Source organism: Oncorhynchus kisutch, linkage group LG12, assembly GCF_002021735.2.
Source record: "Oncorhynchus kisutch isolate 150728-3 linkage group LG12, Okis_V2, whole genome shotgun sequence".
Lineage (NCBI taxonomy): Eukaryota > Metazoa > Chordata > Actinopteri > Salmoniformes > Salmonidae > Oncorhynchus > Oncorhynchus kisutch.
The window spans coordinates 6,837,349-6,864,651 of NC_034185.2; the positions used below are offsets into that span (position 1 = coordinate 6,837,349).

General features: G+C 44.2%; 1 protein-coding gene across 1 annotated transcript in view; it reads left to right on the forward strand.

Moving 5' to 3' along the window:
- Window positions 1-5,746: 5,746 nt before the first annotated feature.
- Window positions 5,747-27,303, forward strand: part of emilin1a (elastin microfibril interfacer 1a) — a gene marked incomplete in the record, with an annotated part of 45,058 nt that continues 23,501 nt past the window's right edge. Inside the window, 1 exon segment of the mRNA XM_031836795.1 lies at window positions 5,747-6,338. Coding sequence (XP_031692655.1) covers window positions 6,193-6,338 — 146 coding nt within the window.

Here is a 27,303-nt window from a genome sequence, read left to right on the forward strand (position 1 = left end):
CTCTCTACTGTATATAGCCTCTCTACTGTATATAGCCTCTCTACTGTATATAGCCTCTCTACTGTATATAGCATCACTACTGTATATAGCCTCTCTACTGTATATAGCCTCACTACTGTATATAGCCTCTCTACTGTATATAGCCTCTCTACTGTATATAGCCTCTCTACTGTATATAGCCTCTCTACTGTATATGGCCTCTCTACTGTATATAGCCTCTCTACTGTATATAGCCTCTCTACTGTATATAACCTCTCTACTGTATATAGCCTCTCTACTGTATATAGCCTCTCTACTGTATATGGCCTCTCTACTGTATATAGCCTCTCTACTGTATATAGCCTCTCTACTGTATATAGCCTCTCTACTGTATATAGCCTCACTACTGTATATAACCTCACTACTGTATATAGCCTCTCTACTGTATATAGCCTCTCTACTGTATATAGCCTCTCTACTGTATATGGCCTCTACTGTATATAGCCTCTCTACTGTATATGGCCTCTCTACTGTATATGGCCTCTACTGTATATAGCCTCACTACTGTATATAGCCTCACTACTGTATATAGACTCTCTACTGTATATAGCCTCACTACTGTATATAGCCTCTCTACTGTATATAGCATCACTACTGTATATAGCCTCACTACTGTATATAGCCTCTCTACTGTATATAGCCTCTCTACTGCATATAGCCTCTCTACTGTATATAGCCTCTCTACTGTATATAGCATCACTACTGTATATATCCTCTCTACTGTATATAGCCTCTCTACTGTATATAGCCTCTCTACTGTATATAGCCTCTCTACTGTATATAACCTCTCTACTGTATATAGCCTCTCTACTGTATATAGCCTCTCTACTGTATATAGCCTCTCTACTGTATATGGCCTCTCTACTGTATATAGCCTCTCTACTGTATATAGCCTCTCTACTGTATATAGCCTCACTACTGTATATAGCCTCTCTACTGTATATAGCCTCTCTACTGTATATGGCCTCACTACTGTATATAGCCTCTCTACTGTATATAGCCTCACTACTGTATATAGCATCACTACTGTATATAGCCTCACTACTGTATATAGCCTCTCTACTGTATATAGCCTCTCTACTGTATATAGCCTCTCTACTGTATATAGCCTCTCTACTGTATATAGCCTCTCTACTGTATATAACCTCTCTACTGTATATAGCCTCTCTACTGTATATAGCCTCTCTACTGTATATAGCCTCTCTACTGTATATGGCCTCTCTACTGTATATAGCCTCTCTACTGTATATAGCCTCTCTACTGTATATAGCCTCACTACTGTATATAGCCTCTCTACTGTATATAGCCTCTCTACTGTATATAGCCTCTCTACTGTATATGGCCTCACTACTGTATATAGCCTCACTACTGTATATAGCCTCTCTTCTGTATATAGCCTCTCTACTGTATATGGCCTCTACTGTATATAACCTCTCTACTGTATATGGCATCACTACTGTTATTTTTCCGTCTTTTTACTGTTGTTTTTGTTTCTTTACTTATCTATTGTTCACCTAATACTATTTTTTACTTAAAAATTGCACTGTTGGTTAGTGCTCGTAAGTAAGCATTTCACTGTTGTATTCGGCACACGTGCCAAGTAAACTTTCATTTGATTTGACATACAGTACCCAGGCTATGTCCCCAAATGGCACCCTATTCCCTACATAGCAGTGTTTTTCATCAACAAATAACCATGATGTAAAATACTCGTCGACAACCTGTTTTTCCTGAATAAAACTATGACGATAATGAGACAAGATACTCTGGAGAAAAAAAAATCATAACTATTACAAATTACTTTTCATTTTAGTCTATGAAAATGTGACGGGACAAGAATTCCACGGGAGACTAATGAATATTTAATTTGACATGAAGTTCTCTTCATCTGTTTTGTCCAATCCTACGCATGTATGCAAAATGCAATTTAATACAATCCTCTCATCAAGTTGTCCGCTCAAGAGGAAGCTTCTTACTGTAACCAGGTGCCTGTAATCTGGTTCAGGTTATTAATCAAACTACCAGGGTGTTTACAAACACTACAGGAAAAAGATCATCCACATGTATTGATCACATAAAAATAAAATTAAATGTTTACCTTTATTTAATTTGTCAAGTACTGTACTAATACTGTATGTTGTTCTAAAGCCGAACCCATTGGATGCAGTGATCACAATATAGTGGCTATGGAAAGACAAAGTTCCAAAAGTTGGGCCTAAAATAGTGTATAAGAGATCATACAAAAGATTTTGTGGATGATGTTAAAATTATATATATATATATATGTACATATATATATATATATATATATATATATATATATTTTTTTTTTAACCCCTTTTCGATCTTGTCTCATCGCTGCATCTCCCCAACGGGCTCGGGAGAGGCGAAGGTCAAGTCATGCGTCCTCCGAAACATGAACTGCCAAACCCGCGCTTCTTAACACCCGCCCGCTTAACCCGAAAGCCAGCCGCACCAATGTATCGGAAGAAAACACAGTTCAATTTACGACCACAAGGAGTCGCTAGAACACAATGAGCCAAGTAAAGCCCCCAGGCCAAACACCTCCCCTAACCCGGACGACGTTGAGCCAAACACCTCCCCTAACCCGGACGACGCTGAGCCAAACACCTCCCCTAACCCGGACGACGTTGAGCCAAACACCTCCCCTAACCCGGACGACGCTGAGCCAAACACCTCCCCTAACCCGGACGACGCTGAGCCAAACACCTCCCCTAACCCGGACGACGCTGAGCCAAACACCTCCCTAACCCGGACGACGCTGAGCCAAACACCTCCCCTAACCCGGACGACGCTGAGCCAAACACCTCTAACCCGGACGACGCTGAGCCAAACACCTCCCCTTTCATTTTTCTATAGGTACATTTATTTGTACAGTAATATTCCTGTCATGTTTGGCAAGCTCATCCTCATTGTCTTCTAGTGAAAAAAACACGGTAATTTACCCCACTTGACAGTTATGATGGTGAGAAACATCTCAGCTGTAAATAGTTTAACCTGTAGCCAAGACTTTATATAGCCGTTAATTATAGCTGGCATTGGTTACAATATCAATGTTAGCAGCTAAGGGATAGTAGACCTAGTTGGACTAGGCTATCTGAATGTGCACATGATGGAAGTTAGAGGTGGTCTCAATATTCAATAGAAAACATTTTTTTTATTTAACTAGTCAAGTCAGTTAATTAAGAACAAATTCTTATTTACAATGACGGTCTAGGAACAGTGGGTTAACTGCCTGTTCAGGGGCAGAATGGCATATTTGTACCTTGTCAGCTGGGGGGTTTGATCTTGCAACCTTCCGGTTCCTAGTCCAACGCTCTAACCGCTAGGCTACCCTGCCTGTGACTAACATGTCTGTGACTCTACTTTTAACCAGGGCCCATAGGACTCTACTTTTAACCAGGGGCCATAGGACTCTACTTTTAACCAGGGCCCATAGGACTCTATTTTTGACCAGGGCCCATAGGATTCTACTTTTAACCAGGGCCCATAGGACTCTACTTTTAACCAAGGCCCATAGGAGTCTACTTTTAACCAGGGCCCATAGGACTCTACTTTTAACCAGGGCCCATAGGACTCTACTTTTGACCAGGGCCCATAGGACTCTACTTTTAACCAAGGCCCATAGGAGTCTACTTTTAACCAGGGCCCATAGGACTCTACTTTTAACCAGGGCCCATAGGACTCTACTTTTGACCAGGGCCCATAGGACTCTACTTTTGACCTGGGCCCATAGGACTCTACTTTTAACCAGGGCCCAGAGGACAACTTTTAACCAGGGCCCAGAGGACAACTTTTAACCAGGGCCCATAGGACTCTACTTTTAACCAGGGCCCATAGGACTCTACTTTTAACCAGGGCCCAAAGGACTCTACTTTTAACCAGGGCTCATAGGACTCTACTTTTAACCAGGGCCCATAGGACTCTACTTTTAACCAGGGCCCAAAGGACTCTACTTTTAACCAGGGCACATAGGACTCTACTTTTAACCAGGGCCCATAGGACTCTACTTTTGACCAGGGCTCATAGGACTCTAATTTTAACAAGGGCCCATAGGACTCTACTTTTAACCAGGGCTCATAGGACTCTACTTTTAACCAGGGCCCATAGGACTCTACGTTTGACCAGGGCCCATAGGATTATACTTTTAACCAGGGTCCATAGGACTCTACTTTTAACCAGGGCTCATTGGACTCTACTTTTAACCAGGGCCCATAGGACTCTACTTTTGACCAGGGCCCATAGGACTCTACGTTTGACCAGGGCCCATAGGACTCTACTTTTGACCTGGTTAGTAGTTAGCTTGACGTTCATTATCCTGAAATGTACGCACCCGTGCAAAACGATCCATAGTAGTAATTCTGGTTAGAATGCACAGTCTCATTCTACAGTTGGGCATTCCAATTCCGTTCAGTGGGAGTAGTTAGTTTGGCACGAATAAGAGTTTGTCTGCTTCCCAAATGGCATCCTATACCCTACGGTCCCTGGTCAAAAGTAGTGCACTATGTAGGGAATAGGGTGCCATTTGAGATGGAGACTTTGCATAGCTGGACATTCCCCAGAGTGTATTTTGTTAGTCTACAGGAACATGTGACATTAAACTGAGCAGATTAAAACTGGTCTTTGATTACCGTCCCCCCACAAGTTCAAAACTCTACTACTCAGATCAAACGAGGAAGAGAGAACAGAGGAGGAGGAGGAGGGTGGTTGGTCGGGCATCTAGATTAGTTGTGGTTAAAGGGAGGGAGGGGTGGAGAGCAGAAGAAGGGTAAACAGTCCAACCATGCCAGACACTCTCTTTGTACTATACTGGTGCCACTGTATGAAAACTACATGGCATTGGGCAGTTAGAACTCTCTTGTAATTCTCTCATTCAAATTCTAATTGACTCATTCTAATTCTAATTTACTAATTCTAATTCTAATTTACTAATTCTAACTCTAATTTACTCATTCTAATTCTAATTTACTCATTCTAATTCTAATTTACTCATTCTAATTCTAATTTACTCATTCTAATTCTAATTTACTCATTCTAATTCTAATTGACTAATTGACTAATTCTAATTGACTAATTTACTAATTTACTAATTCTAATTTACTAATTCTAATTTACTAATTCTAATTTACTAATTCTAATTCTAATTTAGTCTTTCTAATTCTAATTCTAATTGACTAATTCTATGATGCAAAGGTTTATGGAACTCCAGTTCTAGAGATACTAGATAGGTTATAATTTTCATATAATTAGAAAACAGAACATTTTGAAGAGGACTTCAAGTTAAGATATTCTCTCCCTCATTGTACAATATAGTGCTGCCTGCAGCATGGTAACAATAGTAGTAGCCAATCTGTTGGCGTTTCAATGATAACAACAAAAAATATATATGTTTCATTGAGATAAGTAGTGCATCATGACTACTTATGTCATCATCACTACTGTATCTTGTTGAACTTTAGTCAATCCTGTAGCCTACAGACAAAATAGGATTTTCCCTTGTCAGCATCTTCTGGTTGGGTAAATTCTAAGCCATTCATCCCCAAAACTAGATGTACTAAATGATACGTTCTTGGAAACGTATTTGAAAAAAAAGAGGTTGATTTTTAGGGAGGAACTGCAAAGTGGACAGAGGTAAAGGGGGAGTCTGAGAAGAAACCGACAGAGAGAGAAAAGAGTGAGTGGAAAGAGCGAGGGGAGAGAGAGCGATTGAGTGTGTGTGAGAGAGAGAGAGAGAGAGAGGGAGCTTAAGCATGAGAGGAGAGGAGTGAGGATGGATCAAACGCGCACTATCCTCGCATGACAATGATGACGACCACTTTATACTCCAAGACCTAATATTATTTTTTCACTTCACGTTTCAGGATAACGGTACACAACAACCGCAAACTTTATGAAATGCAGTGACGTGACGAGAAAGTAACGGTTCTCTTCACCAAAACTACATCAAACTCTTAAAATACAACGGATATTAAAACACATATATATATGTATAGTGTTACCTTCATTGTTTCACAACTCATTTATCGTGCTTCATAACCCCCCGCGTAACTTTTTTGGATGGTTTTGGGACAGATGACAGAGAGATGACGGATTTATTTTGAAAAACTGCTTAATATATCTTTGAATCCCAAAATGGAATCGTCGCTTATGTACCTGTTTTTATCGTTGACGTTACCTGGAGTTATTTGGCGTGCGTCTTCGAATCCCTCGCTGAACAATCTCCAACCCGCTCTGAGCCAATCCAGTTCAAATGGTGGGAGAGTAGCGAGCAGGCACAGGTAATGTATACTTTATTATCCCATAATAACCAGTCACTAGTGATGATACTTGCAATATGAGTCTACAGAAGTAACAGAACTGTTGAACGGTATACAATTTCCACCACTTTATCCGGAGTGCGCAATAAAGTTTCCTAGTCTCGCCAAGCCTCCTGATCTCCGGAGCAAACATATTTACTCGCTACATATATGGCATTTAAGGCTTTTAGTTTTCAGTTTCTTTGAGAAACATTGGGCAATCCCACAAATGCTGAATGTATAGGATATAGGATACTGTTCCCTCCAACACAGTCCAGGGATACTGTACTACAGTACAGGCAGTAATTGAGAAACAACCAGGAAGGGGAAAGGGGGATACCTAGTCAGTTGTACAACTGAATGCATTCAACTAATTGCCATCCAGGTCTTCAGCGTCCAGAGGAGCAGTGGGTTTAACATCCTTGCTCAGAAGAAGAATTATTATTATTTTATTTTTTTACATTGTCAGCTCTGGGACTCGATCCAGTAACCTTTCGGGTTACTGGCCCAACGCTCTAACCAGTAGGCTACCTGCCACCCCTGAAACAGTAGTTGGTGCTTTATAACATCGTTTTGGAAACTATTTGGGGAAACGTCAGTCTGTAGTGTGTGGCCTATAATCATATCTTACAGTTGATGACAATGTAATGGGAGTCCTATTTGAAGCTAAGCCGCCAACAGGGAAACAACATCTGTAGTAGTATGACTCCCCTGATCCTACTGACAGCATGGCTATTATGGTCATGCCTGTAATGGAGCTGAGCTTTAGGGGACCCTGTGGAGGCGACTTCACCCGGAGTACCCTTAAAGTGAAATGAGGAGCGTGTGTGAAAGAGAGAGAGAGAGGCAGGGAGAGAGAGAGGCAGAGAGAGAGAGAGAGAGAGAGTGAGAGAGAGAGAGAGAGAGAGTGAGAGAGAGAGAGAGAGAGAGAGAGAGAGAGAGAGAGAGAGAGAGAGAGACGCAGAGAGAGACACAGAGAGAGAGAGAGAGAGAGAGAGAGAGAGAGAGAGAGAGAGAGAGAGAGAGAGTCTGCTAGCTATGGTCTGATCTCTATATAAAACACTGTTAGGGTCTGACCTCTATATAAAACACTGTTAGGGTCTGATCTCTATATAAACCACTATATAAAACACGGTTAGGGTCTGACCTCTTCTCTATATAAAACACTGTTAGGGTCTGATCTCTATATAATCCACTGTTAGGGTCTGAAGGGTCTGATCACCTCCCTTTAATACACTCTGCTACTGGGTACTGTAAACGGGTCTGACCACCTCCCTTTAATGCACTCTGCTACTGGGTACTGTAAACGGGTCTGACCACCTCCCTTTAATGCACTCTGCTACTGGGTACTGTAAACGGGTCTGACCACCTCCCTTTAATGCACTCTGCTACTGGGTACTGTAAACGGGTCTGACCACCTCCCTTTAATGCACTCTGCTACTGGGTACTGTAAACGGGTCTGACCACCTCCCTTTAATGCACTCTGCTACTGGGTACTGTAAACGGGTCTGACCACCTCCCTTTAATCCACTCTGCTACTGGGTACTGTAAACGGGTCTGACCACCTCCCTTTAATACACTCTGCTACTGGGTACTGTAAACGGGTCTGACCACCTCCCTTTAATACACTCTGCTACTGGGTACTGTAAACGGGTCTGACCACCTCCCTTTAATGCACTCTGCTACTGGGTACTGTAAACGGGTCTGACCACCTCCCTTTAATACACTCTGCTACTGGGTACTGTAAACGGGTCTGACCACCTCCCTTTAATACACTCTGCTACTGGGTACTGTAAACGGGTCTGACCACCTCCCTTTAATGCACTCTGCTACTGGGTACTGTAAACGGGTCTGACCACCTCCCTTTAATGCACTCTGCTACTGGGTACTGTAAACGGGTCTGACCACCTCCCTTTAATGCACTCTGCTACTGGGTACTGTAAACGGGTCTGACCACCTCCCTTTAATGCACTCTGCTACTGGGTACTGTAAACGGGTCTGACCACCTCCCTTTAATGCACTCTGCTACTGGGTACTGTAAACGGGTCTGACCACCTCCCTTTAATCCACTCTGCTACTGGGTACTGTAAACGGGTCTGACCACCTCCCTTTAATACACTCTGCTACTGGGTACTGTAAACGGGTCTGACCACCTCCCTTTAATGCACTCTGCTACTGGGTACTGTAAACGGGTCTGACCACCTCCCTTTAATACACTCTGCTACTGGGTACTGTAAACGGGTCTGACCACCTCCCTTTAATGCACTCTGCTACTGGGTACTGTAAACGGGTCTGACCACCTCCCTTTAATACACTCTGCTACTGGGTACTGTAAACGGGTCTGACCACCTCCCTTTAATACACTCTGCTACTGGGTACTGTAAACGGGTCTGACCACCTCCCTTTAATGCACTCTGCTACTGGGTACTGTAAACGGGTCTGACCACCTCCCTTTAATGCACTCTGCTACTGGGTACTGTAAACGGGTCTGACCACCTCCCTTTAATACACTCTGCTACTGGGTACTGTAAACGGGTCTGACCACCTCCCTTTAATACACTCTGCTACTGGGTACTGTAAACGGGTCTGACCACCTCCCTTTAATGCACTCTGCTACTGGGTACTGTAGTACTGTACTCCGTCACGTCGTCAGTCAGTGTCGGTCGGTGGGATGGAGGCCAGACAATCCGACTCAAACATCTTTAACTGCACTCCCTGGTGGAAATCACTGGACTGAGAAGAGAGAGGAGTAGCTACCCAGAACCCAAGGGCTGTGTCCCAACTGGCACACCCTCCCTTTATAGTGGCATACTTTTAACCCAGAGCCCTGGTCAAAAGTAGGGTACTAGACAGGGAATAGGGTGTAATTTAAGACGTAGCCCCAGGGCTGCTACTGCGTTAGAGGAAGGAATGTTGTTGGCCCTTTGTGCTACCGCTTAGACATCTGTTTGAACTCTGAGATGTGTTTTGACAGATGTGTGAAGTATTCCATAAGTAGAGATTTATTACAAACGTATGACTCATGATCTCAGGGCTCGTCTACTCGCCTGTCAGTTTATTTAGTTAACAGTTAGTTAGATTTCATCTTGACTTATGAGGATGACTGTGTCATATACAGTACCAGTCAGAAGTTTGGACACACCGACTCATTCAAGGGTTTTTCTTTATTTTTTTTCTTCTATTTTCTACATTGTAGAATAATAGTGAAGACCGTAAACTATGAAATAACACACATGGAATCGTGTAGTAACTCAAAAACGTGTTAAAAAGTGATTCTTCAAAGTAGCCACCCTTTGCCTTGATGACAGCTTTGCACACTCTTGGCATTCTCTTAACCAGCTTGACCTGGAATGCTTTTCCAACAGTCTGGAAGGAGTTCCCACATATGCTGAGCACTTGTTGGCTGCTTTTCCTTCACTCTATGGTCCAACTCATCCCAAACCATCTCAATTGGGTTGAGGTCGGGTTATTGTGGAGGCCAGGTCATCTGATGCAGCACTCCATCACCCTCCATCTTGGTCGAATAGCCCTTACACAGCCTGGAGGTGTGTTGGGTCATTGTCCTGTTGAAAAACAAATGATAGTGGGACTAAGTGCAAACCAGATGGTTTTGTGTATCGCTGCAGAATGCTTTTGTAGCCATGCTGGTTAAGTTTGCCTTGAATTCTAAATAAATCACTGACAGTGTCACCAGCAAAGCACCCCCACACCCTCACACCTCCTCCTCCATGCTTCACGGTGGGAACCACACATGCAGAGATCATCCGTTCACCTACTCTGCGTCTCACAAAGACACGGCGGTTGGAACCAAAATTCTCAAATTTGTACTCATCAGACCAAATGACAGATTTCCACCGGTCTAATGTCCATTGCTCGTGTTTCTTGGCACAAGCAAGTCTCTTCTTCTTGTTGTCCTTTAGTAGTGGTTTCTTTGCAGCAATTCAACCATGAAGGCCTGTTTCCTGCAGTCTCCTCTGAACAGTTGATGTTGAGATGTGTCTGTTACTTGAACTCTGTGAAGCATTCATTTGGGCTGCAATTTCTGAGGCTGGTAACTCTAAAGAACTTATCCTCTGCAGCAGAGGTAACTATGGGTCTTCTTTTCCTGTGGCGGTCCTCATGAGAACCAGTTTCATCATAGCGCTTGATGGTTTTTGCGACTGCACTTGAAGAAACTTTAAAAGTTCTTGACATTTTACAGATTGACTGACCTTCATGTCTTAAAGTAATGATGGACTGTCGTTTCTCTTTGCTCATTAGTTCTTGCCATAATATGGACTTGGTATTTTACCAAATAGCGCTAGCTTCTGTATACCAACCCTACCTTGTCACAACATAACTGATTATGCTAACGCATTAACTTTTAACAAGGCACACCTGTTAATTGAAATGCATTCCAGGTGACTACCTCATGAAGCTGGTTGAGAGAATACCAAAAGTGTACAAAGCTGTCATCAAGGCAAAGGGTGGCTACTTTGAAGAATCTCAAATATAAAATATATTTTGATTTGTTTAATACTTTTTTTGGTTCCTACATGATGACGTGTTATTTCATTTATTTATTTTTATTTAACTAGGCAAGTCAGTTAATAACAAATTCTTATTTACAATGACGGCCTACCCCGGCCAAACCCTAACCCAGACAACGCTGGGCCAATTGTGCACTGCCCTATGGGACTCCCAAACACGGCCGGTTGTGATACAGCCTGAAATCGAACCAGGGTCTGTAGTGACGCCTCAAGCACTGAGATGCAGTGCCTTAGAGCGCTGAGCCACTCAGGTGTTATTTCATAGTTTTGAAGTCTTCACAATTATTCTACAATGTAGAAAATAGTTCAAATAAAGAAAAACCCTTGAATGAGTCGGTGTGTCCAAACCTTTTGACTGGTACTGTATATATATTTATTTATTTATTTATTTATTTATAGTGTATGATGTTAATTCTTGAAGTTAATTGGTATTTTGGTATTTTATTTTATTATTATTATTATTTTATTTTATATCCTCATTGCCTATTGCAAAAGCAGCAGCTACTCTTCCTCGGGTCCACACAAAACATGAAACACAATACAAATAGTAAATTAAATTTATAATACATTTTGTATATTTTGTCCTCTGAGAGACCTATGCTCATCTACGAAGAGCCTAAAATATAAATACACCTCCATATAAGGCTACAATTCAGCCCAAAAAAACCTCTGTCCGCATTGATGTGTATAAAAATAATGTCAGCAAACTTTGCTATCATACACACATTGTATATTTTAGCTAACACTCCGGCTAAACAGTGAGGGAGTTTTTGGACGGAAGCTGCTGTCCCTAACTGTCTGAGGGAGGCCAGAGACATTAGAGAGAGAGAGAGTGTGAGCAAGCTCGAGTGAGGGAGGGAGAGAGAGAGGGAGAAAGAGGGAGAGAGAGAGAGAGAGAGAGAGGATCCAGATTGCAGGGTATTAGACCAAAGTTCTCAATTGGTACAAAATATATTAAGTACTGCACACACTATAATGACTCAGGTTTAAAAATAAGCTCAACTGGACACCTTAATGATGCAGTCAATGAACTGACAGAGAAAGCACACAAGGCTACGCCATTAAAAAACAAATTGAAATTGAAATACCTATTACAATTTGGCTAAAACTAATTTCATGTGTAATTGAACCAATTGCACTTTATGGCAGCGAGGTGTGGGGTCCACTTGCAAAACAAGATTTCACCCAATGGGACAAACACCCCTTTGAAACCCTGCATGCAGAGTTTTGTAAGATTCTCCTACATGTCCAGAGGAAACTACAAACAATGCATGCAGGGCAGAATTCACAAACCTGTTCTACTAACACACAGAAGCCTCAGGACCAGAACATCCAATCAATCAGAATAAATTAAACCAAATTACAACACAGTCAAAACAAAACTATATTGCTTATTGCACAAGCACAAAGCAAAATGCAGTGCTATCTGTCCCTAAATTGACAGTACACCGTTGCTAACTATTTGACCATGGTTACTGATCAAAACCTTAGAAAAACCTTGACCAAGTACAGGCTCAGTGACCACAGCCTTGCCATTGAGAAGGTTAGACACAGGAAAACCTGGCTCCCTGTAGAGGAAAGACTGTGCAACCACAGCACAACAGCAGAACCTGAGACAGAGCTGCATTTCCTGACAAAATGTAAAATAATTAAACAATTAGAGAGTGTCATTAACCTCAAATTTGAAACGCTCTCTGATGAGGATAGGCTACCCTTCCTGCTGGGGGAGGACGCAGACACACAGAGACAGACAGACAGGAGAGATGGAGAGAGAGAGAGAGAGAGAGAGAGGGAGAGAGAGAGATGGATAGAGAGATGGAGAAAGAGAGAGAGAGAGAGAGAGAGAGAGAGAGAGAGAGATGGAGAGAAAGAGGGGCAGAGATGCTTGCAAGGAATTTTGAGAGTGTGTGCAAGAGAGTGAGCCCCTGCTGATCTTTACAAGGACACCAGGGCCTGACCAAGCCATGACCTCTAGGTCATAGTTCAAAGATCATCTCCTCTCTTCTAAATTCATTGAATTCCTCTTGGACACAGTGCAACCCCCTTGAAGTCTAAACTAAGATCTAGATTGAGTCCCAAATGGCAGCCTATTCCCCGCACGGTGCACTACTTTTGACCAGTCTCATAGTAAAAGTAGTGCACTAAATAGGGAACAGAGTGCCATTGGGGACGCATTCCCACGGCCTACAGAAGGATTGACATTCCTCTGCACTCATCTCTTTGTTGTAGCATTATACCTTCCTCTATCCTTCAGTCTATTCTGGGCTAGTTAATATGGTTGGCCATGTTCCCACCGATTTTACCTTAAAGGGACATTTCACCACTGCTCTATATCACTGCATATCACCCTTATCATGGTATTAAAATAGGTGTAATAATTTTTTTTTTAAAAGGCATTTCTTCCCAACACGCAAATACAAGCATTTCTGCATCTCACCGGTAGAAACGGGCCAGCTACATTTCCTGGTTTAAAGCAAACCAGAATATTCTGAATTCATCGGTATTTCAGGACGTAGTGCCACCCCGTGGACGTGTATCCAGTTGATGTGAGAAATATTTGTTAAAAATGTTCGTAGCTTTCAGCCAGAGGATTTCTAAACGGACCTGAAGTCTCAAATTGATGGGGTTGCCATATCGTCGAACTTTGGAAAGTGATGCTATTCCATCCATTCTCCCCTTCACGTCAAAGAGGAAGGCATCCGATCAGCCAACATCAGATCAGCAGGAAAGAAGACGAGCTCAGGTAATGTAGCTAACTAGCTAGCTAACTAGCTAACTTAACTAGCTAACTAGATAACTTAACTAGATAACTTAACTAGCTAACTAGCTAGCTAACTTAACTAGCTAGCTAACTAGCTAACTTAACTAGCTAACTAGATAACTTAACTAGCTAACGTAACTAGCTAACTAGCTTGCTAACTTAACTAGCTAGCTAACTTAATTAGCTAGCTAACTTAACTACCTAGCTAACTACATTTGTTCATCTATACCAAAATATAGCTAGCTAGCTTTCATAATACACTGGCTAGACATTCCAAAGCATATAATTGTAATTAGCCAGCTGCTAATCCGGTGATGTGATTTGTAACTTTGCAAGCTAACGTTAGCTTCGCTAGCTTTACTAACTACCGCTGAGGCTAACGTGACTATTTGTTCTATTTAGAGTCTGATCCCATGAACATCTGCCGAGGCGTCAACATCAAGCTCAGCACAGGGAACTTAGTGTAAGTCACCTTCTAAAAACATACTAAAATCTACAAAATCTTTCCATGATGATCCATTATGAGCAAATAAATATACTGGAACTATAGGCATAAACATGATCTGTGTCTTATTGTCATAGTTGGGGTGTTTACAAGTAGGCTATAACTTCCACTGTAGTTGTCTCTGTATTTTTGGAGGCTTAGTTGATTGTTCATGCAAAGCTTGAAGTCTAAATTGGAGAAAATTGACTGACCCTTGTCTGTTTGGGGTGGGTATTGTGTGTGTGTGTGAAGGTTAGTATGCATGAACTATTGACACGAGATGTGTGGGTGGGTATAGTACCTTGTTTGAGTGTGTATTGATGGGGACAATGTAGTAACATGTTGGATAATCACTGACTACTGTGTGTCCTACAGACTAATCCTGCTACTGACCTGGACACCAGCTTCAGTTGTACAGAGCCTGTAGACACATTGGATGAAAGCTTTCACCCTGGAATGAACTCAAGATCAACATCATGTGACTTTGAAATAAGCCAGAACAGCCAAATGTATTTATGAAAGCACAATCCCCTCTTGAGAAAACAAAATCACTAAAACACACAAGCCAAGTGTTTCAAACTTGTCACACCCATGTAGCCAGTTGTTTGGCATGAGGGAGAGAGGCTGTTAGTATGCTCTTCTAGCCTCACCCATGTAGCCAGTTGTTTGGCATGAGGGAGATGAGGCTGTTAGTATGCTCTTCTAGCCTCACCCATGTAGCCAGTTGTTTGGCATGAGGGAGAGAGGCTGTTAGTATGCTCTTCTAGCCTCACACATGTAGCCAGTTGTTTGGCATGAGGGAGATGAGGCTGTTAGTATGCTCTTCTAGCCTCACCCATGTAGCCAGTTGTTTGGCATGAGGGAGAGAGGATGTTAGTATGCTCTTCTAGCCTATCCACTATGCTGTTGGCAGTGCTCTCCTCAACAGCACAACTGTAGGCGCTCATACACAAAAATACACAACTAGACTGTCAACCAGTCAAGCCCCCCCCCCCCCACCCACAAACTTTTCACATCTTTGGTAACAGCCCATCTCAACACCCCATTATTGACTCTGAGTAACAAAGCACATACCAGTCTACTGTAACATTTTTGTTGTTTACTGATGAACATGGTTTCTTGTCTGGTTCCACATCCTCATGATCAGGCTTCATGTGTTCCACATCCTCATGATCAGGCTTCATGTGTTCCACATCCTCATGATCAGGCTTCATGTGCTCCACATCCTCATGATCAGGCTTCATGTGTTCCACATTCTCATGATCAGGCTTCATGTGTTCCACATCCTCATGATCAGGCTTCATGTTTAACACATCCTCATGATCAGGCTTCATGTGTTCCACATCCTCATGATCAGGCTTCATGTGTTCCACATCCTCATGATCAGGCTTCATGTGTTCCACATTCTCATGATCAGGCTTCATGTGTTCCACATCCTCATGATCAGGCTTCATGTTTAACACATCCTCATGATCAGGCTTCATGTGCTCCACATCCTCATGATCAGGCTTCATGTGCTCCACATCCTCATGATCAGGCTTCATGTGTTCCTCATCCTCATGATCAGGCTTCATGTGTTCCACATCCTCATGATCAGGCTTCATGTGTTCTACATCCTCATGATCAGGCTTCATGTTTAACACATGCTCATGATCAGGTTTCATGTGTTCCACATCCTCATGATCAGGCTTCATGTGTTCCACATTCTCATGATCAGGCTTCATGTGTTCCACATCCTCATGATCAGGCTTCATGTTTTACACATCCTCATGATCAGGCTTCATGTTTAACACATCCTCATGATCAGGCTTCATGTGTTCCACATCCTCATGATCAGGCTTCATGTGTTCCACATCCTCATGATCAGGCTTCATGTGTTCCACATCCTCATGATCAGGTTTCATGTGTTCCACATCCTCATGATCAGGCCTCATGTGTTCCACATCCTCATGATCAGGCTTCATGTGTTCCACATCCTCATGAGCAGGCTTCATGTTTAACACATCCTCATGATAAGGCTTCATGTCTTTCCAGGGGACTTGCAGTAGAAACTAATCTTCCAAAGCATTGGGTGGTTAAGTAAGTGTACGAGAGGCTTGTCCACCTGACTGTGGAGTGCAGAAAACGACCAGACGGTTGTCTACAACGAGCCTGAGTCACAGCTCCCCAAAACTCAACATCCCTGCTAACATCGCCACAGCTCCAAAGCCTGCTAAACCAGGTGCCATTACCCCAAAACAAGTAGACTTGATTGAGATGTTGTGTTCTGGACATCATCAAGACTCTTGGAGGAATGTTCTATGGACAGATGAGTCAAAAGTATAACTTTTTGGATGACATGGGTACCATTATGTCTGGTGAAAACCAAAACACTGCATTCCACAGTAAGAACCTCATACCAACGGTCAAGCGTGGTGGTGGTAGTGTGATGGTTTGGGGTCCAGCATGGTGGTGGTAGTGTGGTGGTTTGGGGTCAGCGTGGTGGTGGTAGTGTGATGGTTTGGGGTCCAGCATGGTGGTGGTAGTGTGATGGTTTGGGGTCAGCATGGTGGTGGTAGTGTGATGGTTTGGGGTCAGCATGGTGGTGGTAGTGTGATGGTTTGGGGTCAGCGTGGTGGTGGTAGTGTGATGGTTTGGGGTCCAGCATGGTGGTGGTAGTGTGATGGTTTGGGGTCAGCATGGTGGTGATAGTGTGGTGGTTTGGGGTCAGCATGGTGGTGGTAGTGTGATGGTTTGGGGTCAGCATGGTGGTGGTAGTGTGGTGGTTTGGGGTCAGCGTGGTGGTGGTAGTGTGATGGTTTGGGGTTCAGCATGGTGGCGGTAGTGTGATGGTTTGGGGTCAGCATGGTGGCGGTAGTGTGGTGGTTTGGGGTCAGCATGGTGGCGGTAGTGTGGTGGTTTGGGGTCAGCATGGTGGTGGTAGTGTGATGGTTTGGGGTCCAGCATGGTGGCGGTAGTGTGATGATTTGGGGATGCTTTGCTGCCCCAGGACCTGGAAGACTTGCCTTAATAGAAGGAGCCATGAATTCTTCTCTGTATCAGTTCTTTCTACAGGAGAATGTCAGGCCCATCTGTCTGTGACCTGAAGCTGAAGCACAGCTGGGTCATGCAGCAAGACAAAGATCCAAAACACACAATCAAGTCTACATGAAAATGGCTAAAAAGCAAATAATTTGAAGTTTTGGAACGGCCTTGTCAAAGTCAAGACATATTCCCAATTGAGATGTTGTGGCAGGACTTGAAACGAGCAGTTCATGCTTGAAAACCCACAAATGTCGCTGAGTTACAGTAGTATTGCATTGAAGAGTGGGTCAAAATTCCTCCACAGTGATATGCGAGACCGATCAACAACTACAGGAAGTGTTTGGTTGGAGTCATAGTTATTGAGTGTATATGGGGACAATAACTTTTTCACACAGGGGCATTGGGTGTTGCATAACTTTGTTTATGAAATACATGAAGTATGTCATTGTTGTGTTATTTGTTCCCCTCAGGTTCCCCTTTATCTAATATCAGGTTTTGGTTGAAGATCTGAAAACGTTCCGTATTAAAAATATGCAAAAGTAGAGAAAATTTGAGAAAATAGAGATTTTGTTTTTACAAGCGTACTGACAAGTGACTAAATGACTCCAGCTGCATCAGAAACCAATAAAGTTGATCAATGACTTTAACTTTTGAATCAATTCATTGTGATTTTCATGAAACTTATTTGGATAAACTAGCTTCAGTCATACTGCTAAAACAAATGATGCAGGGAGTTGGTGTATAATTAAAACTTGAGTTAGTTGGCAAGTAAACATGTTTCAATGAAACAGTAGATTAGTCTGTGACTATAGCAAATACAGTTGAAGTCGGAAGTTTACATACTGTCAAGTTCTGACCTTTATTTCCTTTGTTTTGTCGTTATTTAGAATGGTCAGGGCGTGAGTTGGGTGGGCAGTCTATGTTTGTTTTTCTATGATTTGGGTATTTCTATGTTTCGGCCTAAGTATGGTTCTCAATCAGAGGCAGGTGTCATTAGTTGTCTCTGATTGAGAATCATACTTAGGTAGCCTGGGTTGCACTGTTTGTTTGTGGGTGATTGTCTATGTTAGTTGCTTGTGTTCAGCACAGGTCTCATTATAGCTTCACGGTCGTTATTTTTTTATTGGTTTGTATAGTTTGTATTCAGTGTTCAGTGCTTTCTTTAATTAAAAAATCATCATGAACACTTACCACCCTGCGCTTTGGTCCGCTTCTTACGACGATCGTGACATACTCCTTAGCTTAATACATTTAAACTCTGTTTTTTTACAATTCCTGACATTTAATCCTAATAAAAATTCCCTGTCTTAGGTCAGTTAGGATCACCACTTTATTTTAAGAATGTGAAATGTCTGAATAATAGTTAGAGAAAATGATTCATTTCAGCTTTTATTTCTTTCATCACATTCCCAGTGGGTCAGAAGTTTACATACACTCAATTCGTATTTGGTAGCATTGCCTTTAAATTGTTTAACTTGGGTCAAACATTTTGAGGAGCCACAAGCTTCCCACAATAAGTTGGGTGAATTTTGGCACATTCCTCCTGACAGAGCTGGTGTAACTGAGTCAGGTTTGTAGGCCTCCGTGCTTGCACACGCTTTAACAGTTCTGTCCACAAATTTTCTCTAGGATTGAGGTCAGGGCTTTGTGATGGCCACTCCAATACCTTGACTTTGTTGTCCTTAAGCCATTTTGCCACAACTTTGTTTGGGAGTATGCTTGGGGTCATTGTCCATTTGGAAGACCTGTTTGGGACCAAGTTTTAACTTCCTGACTGATGTCTTGAGAAGTTGCTTCAATATATCCACATAATTCTTGTTCTCATGATGCCATCTATTTTGTGAAGTGCACCAGTCCCTCCTGCAGCAAAGCACCCCCACATGATGCTGCCACCCCCGGGCTTCACGGTTGGGATGGTGTTCTTAGGCTTGCAAGCCTCCCCCTTTTTCCTCCAAACATAACGATGGCCATTATGGCCAAACAGTTCTATTTTTGTTTCCCATGTGCCATATTTTTGTTTCCAATATGTCCCATATTCCCCATGTGCAGTTGCAAACCGTAGTCTGGCTTTTTTATGGCGATTTTGGAGCAGTGGCTTCTTCCTTGCTGAGCGGCCTTTCAGGTTATGTCGATATAGGACTCATTTTACTGTGGTTATAGATCATTTTGTACCTGTTTCCTCCAGCATCTTCACATGGTCCTTTGCTGTTGTTCTGGGATTGATTTTCACTTTTCGCACCAAAGTATGTTCATCTCTAGGAGACGTCTCCTTGAGAGGCACTGAGGCTAGCTAGGCTAGTTAGCTAGCTAGCTATAATGTTCGACTACAGTAAATGTCATGTATAGCAAATGCACAGCTAGCTAGCTAGCTAAACTTGGCTAGCTTGCCTTGTAGTGGTACTAGCAACCCCGTTATGGCCGAATCAATCACCAAATTGTACTGTACTGAACATCACTGCCTAGTGTAAAACTAGAGCTTATATTGCTAGCTAGCTACCGACAGCAAAACAAATAACTTGTTTATCATTTACCCTCCTGAGTCCTGTTCTAGGCTGCCGCCAATAATTGCTGGTCTCACAATTTCTTAACTCCTCTTCAGTGTATTCTGGCTCTAATAAATAGTGCTGTATGTTCCTATGTAAAAACAAACATAACAAATGTTTAATCGTCCAGCTCTTCGTGGTAAGAGGAATCATCAGGAGCAGCCATTGTCGCTAATTATTTAGCAGTCTCAGATAGACAGTGCATGGTAACATAGTGTAGCTTCCATTAAACCTGTAAACTAGTATCGCTCCCATTTTGAAAAGCCTGCCTTTTGAGGGTGGGAACAATGAAGTAGGACTCCTGTTATGCTGTAGTCTTTACAGAGCCAGGGAAAATGAGTCAACCCAGTTATCCTGCAATGTCCTGGCATGTACATTGTTGAGACAAGTCCAATGGCTCTACTGAACAACCATATCTATTTGAGTAATCGTGCAAATTGGCAAAACACAAAGGCCACAATAATTGCTACAAAACAGGGCTCCATTCAGTTCTAGATTAGACAGCAGGCTCAATCAACCAATGGCGTCATTGGTTAAACATCTCCTGGCTCAAAAATTCAATAAAGTTTATAGTGCATAATTATGAATGGAACACCCTCTCATCATGCATAATTATGAATGGAACACCCTCTCATCACGCATAATTATGAATGGAACACCCTCTCATCACGCATAATTATGAATGGGACACCCTCTCATCATGCATAATTATGAATGGAACACCCTCTCATCACGCATAATTATGAATGGAACACCCTCTCATCAGTCATAATTATGAATGGAACACCCTCTCATCAGTCAGTTTTATGAATGGAACACCCTCTCATCAGTCATAATTATAAATGGAACACCCTCTCATCAGTCATAATTATGAATGGAACACCCTCTCACCAGTCACGAGCACAGGAGGTTGGTGGCACCTTGGTTGGGGAGGACGGGCTCGTGGTAATGGCAGGAGTGGAATCAGTGGAATGGTATCATACACATGGTTTCCATTCGCTCCGTTCCAGCCATTATTATGAGCCGTTCTCCCCTCAGCAGTCGCCACTCTGGGAGACTGGAAAAACACCCCAAATACTGTACAGCGGTGAAGTTTCCCTTTCAGGAGTGATGATGAGCTGTAGTGTCGATGTTCAGCTCCATAGTCACACACACGCACTCACACACACACACACACACACACACACACACACACACACACACACACACACACACACACACACACACACACACACACACACACACACACACACACACACACACACACACACACTGTTGACCGCAGTATAACATATTACACACACAGGGGCAGTCAATAACACAATAGAAAAGTCTATATGCAGTGTGTGCAAATGTAGTAAGATTAGGGAGGTGAGGGAATAAATAGGCCAGAGTGGCGAAATAATTACAATTTAGCAATTAATCACTGGAATGGTAGGATGTGCAGAAGATGAATGTGCAAGTAGAGATACTGGGGTGCAAAGGAGCAAAAACAAAAATGGGAATGAGATAGTTGGGTGGGCTATTTACAGATGGGCTATGTACAGGTTTCAGTGATCTATCAGCTACTCTCACTGCTGGTGCTTAAAGCTAGTGAGGGAGGTAAGAGTCTCCAGCTTCAGAGATTTTTGCAATTCGTTCCAGTCATTGGCAGCAGAGAACTGGAAGGAATGGTGGCCAAAGGAGGAGTTGGCTTTGGGGGTGACCAGGGAAATATACCTGCTAGAGTACGTGCTATGGGTGGGTGCTGCTATAGTGACCAGTGAGCTGAGATAAGGCGGGGCTTTACCTAGCAAAGACTTATAGATGACCTGGAGGCAGTGGGTTTGACGACGAATATGAAGCGAAGGCCAGCCAACGAGAGCATACAGGTCGCAGTGGTGGGTAGTATATGGGGCTTTGGTGATAAAATGGATGGCACTGTGATAGACTGCATCCAATTTTCTGAGTAGAGTGTTGGAGGCTATTTTGTAAATGACATCCCCTAAGTCGAGGATCGGTAGGATGGTCAGTTTTACGAGGGAATGTTTGGCAGCATGAGTGAAGGATGCTTTGTTTTTTTGCGAAATAGAAATAAGTACAACATGTAAAGTGTTGGTCCCATGTTTCATGAGCTGAAATAAAAGATCTCAGGAATTTTCCATACCGTATGTACCAGAAGCTTATTTCTCTCAAATGTTGTGCACAAATTTGTTTACATCCCTGTGAGTGAGCATTTCTCCGTTTGCCAAGATAATCCATCCACCTGGCAGGTGTGGCATATCAAGAAGCTGATTAAACAGCATGGTGATTACACAGGTGCACCTTGGGCTGGGGACAATAAAAGGCCACTCTAAAACGTGCAGTTTTGTCACAACACAATGCCACAGATGTCTCAAGTTTTGAGGGAGTGTGCAATTGGCATGCTGACTGCAGGAAAATCTACCAGAGCTGTTGCCAGAAAATGTAATGTTCATTTCTCTACCATAAACCGCCTCCAACGCCATTCTTAAAGAATTTGGCAGTACGTCCAACCGGCCTCACAATCACAGACCACGCTAGCCCAGGACCTCCACATCCGGGCATTTTCACCTGCGGGATGGTCTGAGACCAGCCACTCAGACACCTTGCACTTCCACATCCGGGCATCTTCACCTGCGGGATGGTCTGAGACCAGCCACTCAGACACCTTGCACTTCCACATCCGGGCATCTTCAGCTGCGGGATGGTCTGAGACCAGCCACTCAGACACCTTGCACTTCCACATCCGGGCATCTTCACCTGCGGGATGGTCTGAGACCAGCCACTCAGACACCTTGCACTTCCACATCCGGGCTTCTTCACCTGCGGGATGGTCTGAGACCAGCCACTCAGACAGCTGATGAAACAGGAGTATTTCTATCTGTATTAAAAAACATTTTGTGGCGAAAAACTAATTCTGATTGACTCGGCCTGACTCCCCAGTGGGTGGGCCTGACTCCCCAGTGGGTGGGCCTGACTCCCCAGTGGGTGGGCCTGACTCCCCAGTGGGCGGGTCTGACTCCCCAGTGGGTGGGCCTGACTCCCCAGTGGGTGGGCTTGACTCCCCAGTGGGTGGGCCTGACTCCCCAGTGGGTGGGCCTGACTCCCCAGTGGGCGGGCCTGACTCCCCAGTGGGTGGGCCTGACTCCCCAGTGGGCGGGCCTGACTCCCCAGTGGGTGGGCCTGACTCCCCAGTGGGCGGGTCTGACTCCCCAGTGGGCGGGTCTGACTCCCCAGTGGGTGGGCCTGACTCCCCAGTGGGTGGGCCTGACTCCCCAGTGGGTGGGCCTGACTCCCCAGTGGGCGGGTCTGACTCCCCAGTGGGCGGGCCTGACTCCCCAGTGGGCGGGCCTGACTCCCCAGTGGGTGGGCCTATGCCCTTCCAGGCCCACCCATGGCTGCGCCACTTCCCAGTCATGTGAAATCCATAGAATAGGGCCTAATGAATTTATTTCAATTGACTGATTTCCTCATATGAACTTTAACTCAGTAAAATCAGAGCTTTTTTAAATGTATTTAACTAGTCAGTTAATAAGAACAAATAATTGTTTACAATGACGGCCTAACCCGGCCAAAACCTAACCCGGGCGACGCTGGGCCAATTGTGCACTGCCCTATGGGACTCCTAATCACGGCCGGTTGTGATACAGCCTGGAAATCTAACCAGGATCTGTAGTGACGCCTCTAGCACTGGGATGCCGTGCCTAAGACCTCTGCGCCACTGGCATGTTGAGTGTATATTTTTGTTCAGTATGAGTAACTTTTAATAGGGAATGAAGTGATCTCTCTGGCAGGTGTAAGGCTTTGCCCTGGTTGACTTACTGCACTAGAAACATAATGGGTGTGTACCAAATTGCATCTTATTCCCTATGCGCCCTGGTCAAACTTAGTGCACTATATAGGGAATAGTGTGCCATTTGGGACAAAACCCATAATGATCCCAGCCTGAACACAACCATCTGAGTAAGCATGAACGTGAGAGTATGATCATCCTCGTGCTCCATAGCCTCCCACAGTAAAGACTATTGGAGCTTTGGGGGATTGGAAAGGGAGCTGAAGGAAGTTTACAGCATAATTATATGCTGAATCGGCAATTATAGACGCAAAACATAAATACGCAAAACATAAATATGCAAAACATAAATACGCAAAACATAAATACGCAAAACATAAATATGCAAAACATAAATACGCAAAACATAAATACGCAAAACATAAATATGCAAAACATAAATATGCAAAACATAAATATGCAAAACATAAATATGCAAAACATAAATATGCAAAACATAAATAAATAAAACATTGGAGGAGTTTTTCCTGACCCCCCACCAGGAACAACTCTGGGCCCTAGTCATAAGCTGCCAGCATGTCTAGTTGATTTTCTGGTCAGGTCACCTAAAGCTTAGTAAAAACTTCTGACCCTGTAATTTATATTTTTACAGGCCTCTCAGTGGCCCGTCATATTTGGGCCCTCCCAGGGGTCATTCACCTACTAAACCCCTCCCAGGGGTCATTCAGATACTAAACCCCTCCCAGGGGTCATTCACCTACTAAACCCCTCCCAGGGGTCGTTCAGATACTAAACCCCTCCCAGGGGTCATTCACCTACTAAACCCCTCCCAGGGGTCGTTCAGATACTAAACCCCTCCCAGGGGTCATTCACCTACTAAACCCCTCCCAGGGGTCGTTCAGATACTAAACCCCTCCCAGGGGTCATTCACCTACTAAACCCCTCCCAGGGGTCGTTCAGATACTAAACCCCTCCCAGGGGTCATTCAGCTACTAAACCCCTCCCAGGGGTCATTCAGCTACTAAACCCCTCCCAGGGGTCATTCAGCTACTAAACCCCTCCCAGGGGTCATTCAGCTACTAAACCCCTCCCAGGGGTCATTCAGCTACTAAACCCCTGCCATTAGATGAGCTGCAGAATGTCCCTAGAGTAGACAGAGGCAGACAACGTCAAACAGCTCAACTGTAAACATTAAACATGTAATAATTTCTCTTTCAAATATCTTGTCGCATGCTTGGGTTACTCAGACCGAAAATAGTTAGTTGTTTATAGTGGCTGGAATTTCTTCAGATATAATTTCTGAATTTCAAAGAACCATAAATCCCCAGCTAGTAGACAGTCTGGAAAAACAAATAACAGTCCAGCTCCATGTCTTTGAGGGGGGGGGGGTTCTACAGCGGTGAGTGATTTCACCCTGGATATCTGGATTCATGAATATTTTTATTGGAACACAGTTGTCTGAATGTAGAATTTCATGTTATAGAGAGAGAGAGGGGCTGGGAGTGAGGGAGAGAGAGAGAGAGGCTGGGAGTGAGAGAGAGAGGGGCTGGGAGTGAGGGAGAGAGAGAGAGAGAGAGGCTGGGAGTGAGAGAGATAAAGGATGGCAGTGAGAGAGAGGCTGGGAGTGAGAGAGAGAGAGAGGCTGGGAGTGGGAGAGAGAGAGGCTGGGAGTGAGAGTGAGAGAGAGAGAGAGAGGCTGGGAGTGAGAGAGAGAGGCTGGGGGTCGGAGTGAGAGAGAGAGGCTGGGAGTGGGAGTGAGAAGGAGAGAGGCTGGTAGTGAGAGAGAGAGTGAGAGAGAGAGAGAGAGAGAGAGGCTGGGAGTGGGAGTGAGAGAGAGAGGCTGGGAGTGGGAGTGAGAGAGAGAGGCTGAGAGTGGGAGTGAGAGAGAGCGGGGATGGGAGTGTGAGAGAGAGAGGCTGGGAGTGAGAGAGAGAGAGGCTGGGAGTGGGAGAGAGAGAGGCTGGAGTGGGAGAGAGAGAGGCTGGGAGTGGGAGTGAGAGAGAGTGGGGATGGGAGTGAGAGAGAGAGAGGCTGGGAGTGGGAGTGAGAGATATAGAGGCTGGGAGTGAGAGAGAGAGAGGCTGAGAGTGGGAGAGAGAGAGGCTGGGAGTGGGAGTGAGAGAGGCTGGGAGTGGGAGTGCGAGAGAGAGAGACTGGGAGTGAGAGAGAGAGAGAGAGAGAGAGGCTGGGAGTGGGAGTGCGAGAGAGAGAGACTGGGAGTGAGAGAGAGAGAGAGAGAGAGAGAGAGAGGCTGGGAGTGGGAGTGAGAGAGAGAGAGAGGCTGGGAGTGAGAGAGAGAGAGACTGGGAGTGGGAGAGAGAGAGGCTGGGAGTGGGAGAGAGAGAGAGTGGGGATGGGAGTGAGAGAGAGAGGGGCTGGGAGTGGGAGTGAGAGAGAGAGAGACTGGGAGTGAGAGAGAGGCTGGGAGTGGGAGTGAGAGAGAGAGGCTGGGAGTGGGAGTGAGAGAGAGAGAGGCTGGGAGTGAGAGAGAGAGAGGCTGGGAGTGGGAGAGAGAGGCTGGGAGTGGGAGTGAGAGAGAGAGAGAGGCTGGGAGTGAGAGAGAGAGAGGCTGGGAGTGGGAGTGAGAGAGAGAGAGGCTGGGAGTGGGAGTGAGAGAGAGAGGCTGGGAGTGAGAGAGAGGGGGGCTGGGAGTGGAAGTGAGTGATATAGAGGCTGGGAGTGAAAGAGAGAGGCTGGGAGTGAGAGAGAGAGCGGAAGGGAGTGGGAGTGAGAGAGAGAGACTGGGAGTGAGAGAGAGAGAGAGGCTGGGAGTGAGAGAGAGAGAGAGGCTGGGAGTGGGAGAAAGAGAGCCTGGGAGTGGGAGTATTAGAGAGAGAGAGAGGCTGGGAGTGACAGAGAGAGAGGCTGGGAGTGGGAGTGAGAGAGATAGAGGCTGGGAGTGAGAGAGAGAGAGGCTGGGAGTGGGAGTGAGAGAGATAGAGGCTGGGAGTGAGAGAGAGAGAGGCTGAGAGTGGGAGTGAGAGAGGGAGAGAGACAACAACACAATTAGACCCAACCAAATCATGAGAAAACAAAAAGATAATTACTAGACACATTGGAAAGAATTAACAAAAAAAACGGAGCAAACTATAAATCTACTTAGCCCTAAACAGAGAGTACACAGTGGCAGAATACCTGACCACTGTGACTGACCCAAACTTAAGGAAAGCTTTGACTATGTACAGACTCAGTGAGCATAGCCTTGCTATTGAGAAAGGCCCCTGTAGGCAGACCTGGCTCTCAAGAAAAGACCAGGCTATGTGCACACTGCCCACAAAATGAGGTGGAAACTGAGCTGCACTTCCTAACCTCCTGCCAATGTGTGATCATATTAGAGACACATATTTCCCTCAGTTTACACAAATCCAAAAATGATTAAAAAACAAACCCAATTTTGATAAACTCCCATATCTACTGGGTGAAATATCACAGTGTGCCATCACAGCAGCAAGATGTGTGACCTGTTGCCACGAGAAAAGGGCAACCAGTGAAGAATAAACACCATTGTAAATACAACCCATATTTTTATTTATTTTCCCTTGTGTACTTTAACTATTTGCACATCAGTACAACACCGTATATAGACATAATATGACATTTGAAATGTCTTTATTCTTTTTGGAACTTCTGTGAGTGTAATGTTTACTGTTCATTTGTATAGTTTTTTCCATTTTTGTTTATTTTCTACTTCACTTGCTTTGGCAATGTTAACACATGTTCCCCATGCTAATAAAGCCCCTTGAAATGAATTGAGAGAGAGAGGGGGAGGGAGTGAGAGCAGGGAGGGAGAGCAAGGGGGGAGAGAGAGAAGGG